At 46.8% G+C, this 11,451-nt stretch overlaps 1 protein-coding gene and 1 long non-coding RNA gene across 2 annotated transcripts; both read right to left on the minus strand.

Annotated features, from left to right (window-relative positions):
- Positions 1-1,370: 1,370 nt before the first annotated feature.
- Positions 1,371-2,376, minus strand: LOC119942704 (DNA-directed RNA polymerase V subunit 1-like). Its single transcript, XM_038763605.1, has 2 exons — positions 1,940-2,376; positions 1,371-1,515 (listed from the first exon to the last, which is right to left on the minus strand). Exons 1-2 carry the CDS (start codon positions 2,310-2,312, stop codon positions 1,499-1,501), a joined length of 390 nt encoding a protein of 129 aa, XP_038619533.1. The 5' UTR covers positions 2,313-2,376; the 3' UTR covers positions 1,371-1,498.
- Positions 2,377-10,623: 8,247 nt separating this feature from the next.
- Positions 10,624-11,229, minus strand: LOC119942705. The gene is made up of 2 exons (XR_005455392.1): positions 10,969-11,229; positions 10,624-10,867 (listed from the first exon to the last, which is right to left on the minus strand). It is a non-coding gene; the product is annotated as an uncharacterized LOC119942705 (long non-coding RNA).
- Between the last annotated feature and the right edge of the window lie 222 nt (positions 11,230-11,451).

Here is an 11,451-nt window from a genome sequence, read left to right on the forward strand (position 1 = left end):
GGCCAGGAATGACCTAGCACATAAAAGCAAGTGGAAATTGACTTAACACTGCGGCTCAGAAATGTCTGAAAACGGGAGGTTAGAGGAAGTCTTTAAACATGGGACAAGGAAGCAGGAGGGTGGGTGAGAGGGCATTTAAGGTTCCCTAGGAATGTTGATTTATCCAAAGCAGAATCCCTGCAGCAGTATACAAGCAGCATGGCCTAGTAGATAGAGCACAGGCCTGGGAATCAGAAGGACTTGGGTTCTAGTTCTAGCTCTGCCACTTGTCTAACGTTGGTAAGTCACTTAACTCCTCTGGGTCTCAGTTCCTTCATTCGTAAAATGGGGATCAAGACTGTGAGCCTTATATGGGACAAGGACTATGTCCAAACTGATTAGCTTGTATTTACCTGAACTCTTAAAACAGTGCCTGGTACTTAATAAGCACTTAACAAAAACATATTTAAAAAATAAATAAAACATGCTGCCTGAAGTGACTGAGCCTTTTAGTCACTACCGAGTCTCAAGAGGGTCCCAGAGGAGTTCAGAAGCCCCATCCATCATGTGTCCTAGTGGATAGAGCGTGAGTCTGGCTGTCAGAAGGACCTGGATTCTAATCCTGGCTCTGCCACTTTGCTGTGTGATCTTGGGCAAGACACTTCATTTCTCTGTGCCTCAGTTACCTCATCTGTAAAATGGGGATTAATGGTGAACCTCACGAGTGACAGGGACTGAGTTCAAACTACTTAACTTGTATCTGCCCCAGCACTTAGTGTCTGGCACAGAATAAGCACTTAAAAAATATCATTAAAAAAAAGTCCTATTGCCATGGGTGGTGTCATTGCCACACGTGCTCTATCCTGTCCCCTTCCACTTCTACTTCCCATGCCCCATCATGGCCTACTGTCGCTGCTGCCATCTTCCACCCCCACAGTGCCTCTGTGGGCACCTCCCAGCTTCCCATTACCGTGAGAGCCTGGATTGGTGCCACCGCCGCTGCCAACCAAGATCTCCCCGCCTGCTGCAGCTTTGGAGTCTCCCAGAGAACTCCCTCCCGAAGATTCTCCGCATACTGCCACTGCTGAAGTGCGTGGAGCCACAGAGGCAGAGCGCGCATGTGTTTGTGTGTGTGTCATTTTTTTCTGAAGGGTACTGAGGCTGAGGAGGATTCTGGCTTTGAAGCTGGGGAGAACTGTGGTCTGGGAGATTTGAAGGGAGGGGGTACGCTTACGGCGAGGGGTCTCTTGAGACCCCACTAGTTCCCAATCCAGCCTCGCTTTCACTGACTTCGATCCCTGCAGTTTTATGCCTACAACTGGTAGCCCTGTCCACCTCTCGTCAAAGCTTCCCCTTTGATTTCAAGACCCATGAACCACATAACATGCATCTCCCAACAAGATCTTTATTTTCCCTTTTCCCTCAGGCAGACTGGAGAAGGCAATTGCATGGTGTTAGGTTCCTGGTTGTGGCATCTTCTCCAGGCATCATCCCATTCAGGAACAGATTTCCAGAGCCCTCATTTGCGTCTCCTCACTGTGGAAGAAACAAAGGAACGTGTAAGCTGTTTTTATCGCAGAGGAAGGTTCTGGAATGTGTGTGTTGTGGGGGTCTGATGAAGCAAAGGAGCCAAATATGTATGAAAGCAATTCCACCCAACCTCTAGGTGGGAATGGAAACTTGCTCCTGTCACTTGCCCTCCGCCCCATTGAGCTGACGACAAACTCTCCAGTTAGAGAAACTGCCTTCACTCTGCAGTCTTTGCTTAAATACCGGGGTGACTCTGAAATGGTCTAAAAGCTGGGGGATGTGAGGAGGGCTCCCTAGAATACTGCATTAAAGCAGGTAGCAGAAGTGAGAAAAGAGCAGGATAGAATTCCTAGCAACTGCCTGTAACAGGGAGTTTGGGTTCAGAGCCCAAGGGAAGAATATTTTGTGGGATTGGGGAGGTTGACAATACCTGTGCGCTTTTTCTTTCCGAAGGCTGGGCTCCCCTTCTTGGCCTTGCCCCTCTTCCTTTTCCTGGGGCTCTTCCTCTTTCTGGGAATGCTTCTGGGTTGGGAGCGATATACAGTCCTAGAATCTTGAGTGGATTGGAGCTGCTCTGCCTGGTTGTGCTCTCTGAGTACAATCAGAGGATTCTGGTCCTGGTTCTGACTCTGATCCTGGCTCTGGCTTTGGCTCTGATCCTGGCTCTGGATCTGGTCCTGGCTCTGGCCCTGACTTTGGCTCTGGTCCTGGCTCCGGCTCCGGCCTTGGCTTTGGCTTTGGCTGGGGTTGAGCTGCCTAGATATGCTCTGGTTGGGTGACTGGACAGCAGCAGATGTCTGCATCTTTGCGGATGAGGCTGGGCAGTGGTTGTCTGTGTCCCCTTTCCTGTGCAGGGTGGCAGTGGGAGGAAACCGGCTCCTGCATCAGGATATATAGATACAGAGAAGGAGAGGCTATTGTGATGATCAAAGGGAGGGCCTGGGGCAGGCCCATGAGGCAACAATAGATCCTTATTTGGGAAGAAATGGCTCCCCGGTGCCCGTTGTATGAACCTGGTGCCAGGATGGGATTCCCAAAACAATCCCGCGGAAATGCTAGTTACAAAGTGAAAACAGCTAACCTATCTGTAGAATCTCCTCCACAACCCTGCTGGGAAGCAGCATGGCTTAGTGGTTAAACCATCGGGGTCAGGAGAACCTGGGTTCAAATCTCAGCTCTGCCACATGTCTGCTGGGTGACCTTGGGCCTTCTTTGGGCCTCCATTACTTCATCTGTAAAATAGGGATTAAGAGTGTGAGCCCCATGTAGGACAAGTACTGTGTCCAGCCTGATTAATTTGTATCTACTCTAGGGTTTACAACAGCGCTTGGCACATAGTAAGTGGTTAACAAGTACCATTATTATTACTTTATTATTATTATGAATAACCCCAGGGGCAGTTGGCAAGCTCCAGGGCAGGCTACGAGGGGTTTACCCAGTTTAATGATAAGCTTGGCATCAGATTTGTTTTTAGTTTGGTTTCATTTCTCATGTAGGTTTAAAGACCATTTGGAGTGGGAAAGTTTGGATGAGAGAGCAACCCCTAATGAATTACTAGAAGGGACATTTAGGAGTGTTAGATGGACATCTTTAGCCAGGAGGATGGAGATTAAAGAGGTCAATTTCCCTGCAGTTCCCTTAAGTATCTTCCTGCCCAGGTCAGGGACTAGACTGTAAGCTCATTGTGGACAGGGAATGTGTCTACAAACTCTACTATATTGTACCCCCAACAAGTGCTTAGTACAGTGCTCAGCACACAGTAAGCACTCAATAAACATGATAAATGTTATTAATAAAAAAGTAATTTGCTGATGGTTATGACAAAGTTCAGAAATGCTTCCTACAGGAGGGCTAATTTGCTGAAATTTTAGTTGATATCTTGGAGCCATGCCTAAAAACTGTATCCAACCCAATTTGCTTGTATCCACCCCAGCACTTAGTACAGTGCCTGGCACATAGTAAGTGCTTAAAAGATACCACAATTATTATTATAATCATTATCAGAAACATGAACTAGGACCGTTGCAAGTTTCCCGCATTTGAAAGTATAACCATTAATGCCAAGGAAACATCGGAAAATCCCATGGCAAAAACATTGAACTCATCCCAATTTCTTCACTATCTACATTTCTTAGTTTCAGTGATGGTTTATATGGCTTCAGTAAACCTTAAGAAGTGAAGGCTTCACCCAGAAATATCTTTTACTTAGAATTGTGAGCCCCCCAGCCCTGAAGCGCTTAGTACAGTGCTCTGCACACAGTAAGCGCTCAATACATACGATTGAATGAATGAATGACCATATCTAAATCCCAACTGTGTAATATCTCCCACTGCTTAGAAGAGTGCTCTGCACACTGTAAACTCTTATTAAATGCTTTTACTATTTTAAAAAAGATACTATTACTACCAGAGGGATCATAATCAATTATCCAGTGGTATTTATTGAGTAGAGTCATCTGTACTGAGTGCTTGGGAAAGTACAATAAAACAGTTGGTAGACACGTTCCCTGCCCACAGTGAGCTTCCAGGCTAGAGGACCATTACTTTGCTAACCCACATTTTATGGTTTTCTGCTCTTCTCTGGAGGAGTGCCACCCATTGCCCGGAGATGGGTTCATTCAGGAATCGGCATGGAGAAAGAGAGAGAGAGAGAGAGAGAGAGAGAAAAAGCCTGAGTTTGATACAAAATTTATTCTGTGAGGTGAATTGAATTATTTCATCATTTTCGATGTGGCAAATTGAATTATTTAATTATTTTAAATGCAGCAAATTGAATTATTTAATGATATTAGAGCTTCCCTATGGGGAGGAATATACTTATGTGTTACTCGCACATAGTAGAAGCAGTGTGGCTCAGTGGAAAGAGCACAGGCTTGGGAGTCAGAGGTCATGGGTTCTAATCCTGGCTCCACCACTTACCATCTGTGTGACTTTGGGCAAGTCATTTAACTTCTTTGTACCTGAGTTACCTCATATGTAAAATGGGGATTAAGATCGTGAGCCCCACATGGGACAACCTGATCACCTTGTATTCCCCCAGCACTTAGAACAGTGTTTTGCACGTAGTAAGTGCTTAACAAATACCATCATTATTATTTATTATTTATTTACAGCAAAAACACCCAGGTCCCACCCAGGAAGAATACACTTATGATTTGTTTGCATGTGGTGAGGCAGCTAGCTCCCACCCTTGTCTGCTGAGTTACCTTGGGCAAGTCACTCACTTCTCTGGGACTCAGTTACCTCATCTGTAAAATGAGGATTGAGACTGTGAGCCCCATGTGGGACAGGGACTGTGTCCAACCCGATCTGCTTGTGTCCACCCCAGCACTTAGTACAGTGTCTGACACATAGTAAATGCTTAACAAATACCATAATTATTATTATTAGGCCACACTACTTCTTCTCATCCTCTCGTCCTTTGGTTTTTCCTACCCTTCCACCCCACTTTCACTCTTCTTCTGTCTGGGGAGCCTTGAATTTGCCCTTGCTCCTGCTGAGTCTGTCTCTGACCATTTCTTTGGCTATGGTCAATCAATCAGTCACTCAGTCACATTTATGGAGCGCTTACTGTATGCAGAGCACTGTGCTAAGCGCTTGGGAGAGTATACTACAAGAGGTGTGAGGCGTAGTGGATAGAGCACATGCCTAGAAGTAAAAAGGTCATAGATTCTAATCCTGGCTCTGCCACTTGCCTGCTGTGTGACCTTGGAAAAGTCACTTCGCTTTTCTGTGCCTAGGTTATCTCATCTGTAAAATGGGGAATGAGACTGTGAGCCCCATGTGGGACAGGGACTGTGTCCAACCCGATTTGCTTGTATCCACCCCAGCGCTTAGTACAGTGCCTGGCACATAGTAAGCACTCAACAAATACCACAATTATTATTATTACTTGGTAGGCACAATCTCCTGCTCTCAAGGAGCTTACAGTGTAGAGTTTACAGTTTTGAGCATTCTGCTGCTGAAGTCAATCAACCTACTTGTGACGTTTTATTGGGCTTGTTTTCTCTGGGGCTTTTTGAATCCCCTAGGCTGATTCAAAGTGATGTAAGCCACTGAGCCTCAGGGGGAGGAGACTCTGGTACAAAACCCCAAAGTGATTCAGAGCAAACTGTGATGCCACTGTTCCCCCAGGAGGGTGAAAAAAGGGCAGTGTCGCATTAGAATCAACATTTATATGACCTCATCACCCTAATGGATAGGATCCAAGTGCCAGATGAAAATTCCCGTATGTCCACGTAACTTCATATCTTTTATTGTCTCCACTTGTGACCTTTCACCGCCTCTGCCCCAGAGGCCTAAGGAGTGGGCCAGACAAATACCTCTAGTTGCCCAGAGACAATCCATAAATCACCCCCTGCCACCCGTCGTCCGGGGACGGGTTCGTTCAGTGATCGGCGAGGCGAGAGAGAGAGAGAGGCCGGGGACGGAAAGCCTAAGTTTTATATAAAATTTATTCCGCGAGGTGAATTGAATTTATGTAATTGTTTAGACGCAATGGATTGAGCTTCCCTTTCGGGAGGAATATAATCAATTAGCAATATTAGAGCTTCCCTACACGGGAGGAACACAATCATCCGTTAATCGCACGTGGGTGAGTTGGTTAACTCTCACCCATGAGCACTTCCCACTCGGGAAGAATCCACTTACTTTCCCACATGGGAAGAATTCATTACATTACCCGCGCACGTGGTGGGCGGCTAGCTCTCACAGTGTGCTCTCCCTACATGGGAGGAATCCACTCATAATTCCCATCAGCAGCGGGATACCTGGGTCCCACCCACGAGACACTCACCCACCCCGTGGCCCTTGCCTCAGTGTGTTGGTTCTGGTTGTAGAGCGGGCGTCTGGCCTTCTGGGCAGGGAGAGACACGTGGGCTGCTGCTGCTGCTGCTGCTGCTGCTGCTGCTGCGTGTCCTGGTGTTCTGACCCGGAAGGTCAGAAGCGACAGGTATTTATTGCCTGTGCCCCTAGGCCATTCCAGCTTCCGGCCTCTGTCTATCCAATCTCTGCCCTCCCCGCCTCCTCCATACCTAATTTGATTGGCACGGGGGTGAGGGACACCTTCTGTATTCCCAGCTTGGGCTGTCAATCTAGCAGATTTGGTCGTGGGGGCGGTATCCCACCCTCACTTCCAAGTTCCACCTGCTGGCTCAGATGGTCACGAGATAGCTTTTGACCTTGAGATGGCCGGTACCCGAGGGTCACCTCGGGACACCCCCAAACCGGTCAATCCCGTCCCATAATCAAACCGATATGGGGCCTCTTGCCTCTTTGAGAAGCAGTGTGACCTAGTGGATACAGCACAGGCAGGGAGAGTCAGAAGGACCTGGGTTCTAATTCCTGTTCTTCCACTTGTTTGCTTAGTGACCTTGGGCAAGTCACTTCACTTCTCTGGGTCTCAGTTACCTCATCTGTTTAATGGGGATAAAGACTGTGATCCCCATGAGGGACAATGACTGTGTCCAACCCGATTTGCTTCTGTTCACCCCGGTGCTTAGTAAAGTTGCCAGGCACATAGCAAGAGCTTAATGAATATTACTATTAATACTATCATTAGTATTACATTTACTGGTGTGGTGAAGAGGGATTCGTCCTGGCTTCATGGAGAGAAGAAATGATCCTCAGACAACCCTGGTCCCTGCCGCTTAGTACAATGTGCTGTATGAAGTAAGTGGTCAATAAATACCATTGTTCACCTCTGCACCCCTTCCTTTCCTCAAGCTCCCCTCAGTCAATCACTCAATTGTATTTATTGAGCACTCACTGTGTACAGAGCACTGTACTATGCCCTTAGGAGAGTACAGTACAAGAGAGTTGGTAGATACATTCCCTGCTCACATGCTCACAGTCTAGAGGGGGCAACAGATGTTCATATACATAAATAAATTATGGATTGGTACCTAAGTGCCAGGGGGCTGAGGGAGGGGTGAATAAGGGAAGCAAATCAGGGCGATGCAGAAGGGAGAAGAGGTAGGGGAAATGACGGGTTAGTATTTGTTGAGCCTCTTGGAGAAGATGTGCCTTCAATAAGGTTTTGAAGGTGGGTGGAGTGACGGTCTGTTTGACGGTCTGTCAGAGAAGCAGCGTGGCTCAGTGGAAAGAGCACGGGCTTTGGAGTCAGACGTCATGGGTTCAAATCCCAGCTCAGCGCTTAGAACAGTGCTTTGCACGTAGTAAGTGCTTAATAAATGCCATCATTATTATTATTATATGAAGGAGGAGGGCGTTCCAGACCAGAGGCAGGATGTGGGTGAGAGGTTGGCAACGAGATATATGAGATCGAGGTAGAGGGAATAGGTTGCCATCAGAGGAGTGAAGCGTGCAAGCTGGGTTGTACTAGGAGAGCAGCGAGGTGAGGTAGAAGAGGGGCAAGGCCAGACCCACAGATAAAAATATTGTCCAGGGAGCCCCTCCTCAGCTGCCACCTTGAGACTTTCATTCCCAGGTGGTGAAAGGGAACCAAAAACAAAGTGAAAATGATTCTTGGCTCAGAAGGGAGGCGGGCCACCACCCAGCCAGATGGGAAAATCTTAAGGCCGTGACGAAACCTATACTGAGGCCATATCAAGAGCATCAGGCCCTCCCTAATGGAAGAGAATGAGAGACAGAGCTATATTTATATACATGTATATATATATATATATATATATATATATATATATATATACATATACACATAGTTGTCCTTCAGATTTGAAGGTGACGCTAGTCGGGGGGAGATTTGTATCAGTGTGTGCAGGAGTGGTTGACGAGACCAATGCAAGACCCATAAATCATCACTATTTAATGAACATCTACTATTAGGCACTATTAAACATTTGAGGGTTCTACAGAAGCTCAACAAATGTTTCCTGCCCTCAACAAGTTTTCAGTTTAATAAGGAAAATTTCAGAAACTTATTAAAATCCCACCTCCTCCAAGAGATCTTTGCTGACTAATCCTCATTTCTGTTACTTCCCCCATCCATTGTTCTGCGTTGTTAGGTCTATGTGCTTGGATCTATATCCTTTAAACACTTGGGATTCACCCCATCCATTCCCATAGCACCTATGTAAATATCCCTTTGAGCATTTAATAATAATAATAATAATAATAATAATAATGGTATTTGTTAAGTGCTTACTATGTTCCAGGTACTATGTTAAGCACTAGGGTGGATACAAGCAATTTAAATTGGACAGTCCTTTGTTTATTTACCCCACCCTCAGCCCCACAGCACTTATGTACAATATCTATAAATTATATTAACGTCTGTCTCCCCTACCTAGACTGTAAACTCATTGTGGACAGAGAGTATGTCTATCACCTCTGTTGTATTACTCTCCCAAGTGCTTAGTACAATGCATTGTATGAGGTAAGTGGTCAATAAATACCATTGATTGTTATCCATAATTTGAATGTCTGCCTCTCCCTCTAGGCTGTAATTTCCTTGTGTCAGAGGACCAGAGTTCTAATCCCATTTCTGCCACTTGTCTGCTTCGTGACCTTGGGCAAGTCACTTAATTTCTCTGTGCCTCGATTACCTCATCTGTAAAACGGGCATTAAAACTGTGAACCCCATGTGGGACATGGACTGTGTCCAATCTGATTAGCTTGTTATCTGCCCCAGAGGTGAGTACAGGGCCTGGCACATAGTAAGCACTTAGCAAATGACATAAAAAAACCCAAAACAAAAAAATACTGTTGTATTATATTCTCCCAAATGTTCAGAACAGTGTTTGACATATAGTAAGCACCTAACAAGTACCATAAAAAATTAAGCACTCAATAAATACCATTGATCGATTGGGAGACAGACAAAATATTTGCAGATAACCAAAGGAGAAAGAACAAGGACAAAGCAGGAAACAATACCAACACATCAGGATGAAGAAACTGAACTATTCAGAAATAAAATATATAAATACAAGTACCCAGGGGGCGTTGTGTGTTGTGAATTAATCAAGGAAAGCTTCCTGGAGGAGGTGGGTTTTTAAGGAAGGCTTCAAAGATGACGAGGGCTATAGTCTGGCAGATTTGGTGGTGGAAGGACTTCTAGGCCATGCTGGGGAGAAGCAGGTGGAAGAGAGGTGCGATGTAATCCATCAGTGGTATTTCTTGAGCACTTGCTCTATGCAGAGCACTACGCTAAGCATTTGGGAGACACAATCCCCTTCCTTCGAAGCCAATGGCAAGGAATCTTTGATGTGGGAGGAACTGGGTTGATACCAGTGATTTTTCAGGAGCAGAGAGATGTGTGCAGAGTGATGCACTTCAGAAAGACCCAGCTGTGTGTACTATAGGCGGAAGCAGGTTAGAAGCCTGAGGTAGGGACAGCAGCGAACAACCTTCAGCACCACTTCCAGGGGCCAGCCTTGGCTGGAGATTGGATTTCTTTCTGGGTGTCTACGTTCATTTCATTCAATCTTATTTATTGAGCACTTACTGTGTGAAGAACAATATGCTAAGCGCTTGGGACAGTACAATACAGCAATGAAGAGTGACAATATTAATAAAAAATGACAGTCCCTCCCCACAGTGAGCTCACAGTCTAGGCTAGGGGTGGGGAGATAGACATCAATTAAGAGACATCAATATAAATAAAATTTCAGATATATACATAAGTGTTGTGGCCTGGGGTCAAAGTCCTGTCAATCCATACCGCTTTGCTGAGCTTGAGAAGTGTCAAGAGGCAGGATGTCTCTCTCCCAGGTTCCCCAGAACTGTAATTGAGAAATAATTTGTTTAGCCCTCTACATTTCCACACTGGGCATCCCAGACTGGTACTGTTAAATAGCAGCTGCAGGTGCCTATTCCTGGTCTCCTGATGTCCAGTGGGAGAAGAAGTCTGAACAGTTTGTACAAGAAAGGACTTGGCTAACTTGATATGGTGCAGCCCAGAAGTTTTGAGAAATCTTCAAAGTTGTGGAGGACCCATTCGATTATCTGATTTTTACCTTGGGAAAGTTTTTACTTTATTCCCCCCTGCCCCCACTCCCCCACCAGAAACCCTAGATATTTTCGTTTTTTATTTTTGATTAGCGTGTCCCCAACCTTCCTCATCACCAACCCCCACCCCAGCCCTCACGCCTATTTCCTCCTGCCAGGACATAAGGGTAATTTGGCCAGAAATGAGTATTCAAGGTTTATTGTGCACAGGTGGCATTTGTTCAGAAGTAGGCTCCTGGTCCTCGGGGTAGTCATCGGTCAGTCTGCACATTGTTGGGGGCTGGGTCGGTCTGAATCTTGGGCAGACAAGGTCGAGGGGATCTTGGATGACTCGGGTGGCATGTGTTCTCGAGCAGGAGCATGGAGAGTGGCTCTCAGTTTCTTCTCCTCCTTCTGCTTCTGCGAGAGGATCTCATGCTGCGTCTACCTGGGGGAGAGAAGAACAGATGTGAAGGGAGGATGTGGGAGCACGACCCGGGAGGTTAATCTCTCCAGGGAAGTGGAAAAAGGCCATTCAGGGTTAGCTACCTCTCCTCCTCCTGCTTTTCCCTCTTCCCCGGCCCCGGCGGGTAATCTTCCTGGGCCCAGTTTGGCGGCCTCCCCGGCGGCTTCTCTGCCGGCGGCTTCTCCGCCGGCGACGGTACAGGCTGCGGCTGCGGCTCCGGCTGGGCCTGAATCTTGCCATATTTAGGTGGGTCTGTGGCCTTCCAAATCAGCAGAGGGGTGCCAACATGTGGTTGAGCCAGCCAACCTGTCTCGGTGGTAGACTTTCGTGTTGTGGCTGGAGGCGAGAGGCACCCTCTCTTATAGGATCTTGGGGGGGGGGGGGCAGGGGTGGAGAGGGGGCGGGGAAGGGGCCGACCCCCCCCCCTGTTACCTCAGTTGCCCCCACCCCGGCTGTGATGCGTTACAATGGCTGCCTCCCCAGCCAATGAGCGTACGGCAAAGAAAATCGGAGACGGGAACGTGACCATTGTTGACAGTGGGATGAGTGAAATGGCTGACCTCTCT

Source organism: Tachyglossus aculeatus, chromosome 21 (genome assembly GCF_015852505.1).
Source record: "Tachyglossus aculeatus isolate mTacAcu1 chromosome 21, mTacAcu1.pri, whole genome shotgun sequence".
Lineage (NCBI taxonomy): Eukaryota > Metazoa > Chordata > Mammalia > Monotremata > Tachyglossidae > Tachyglossus > Tachyglossus aculeatus.

What these genes read in the sequence shown, in the direction of transcription:
- LOC119942704 (XM_038763605.1), bottom strand. Translation starts at nt 2,312, where the DNA reads ATGCAGACATCTGCTGCTGTCCAGTCACCCAACCAGAGCATATCTAGG.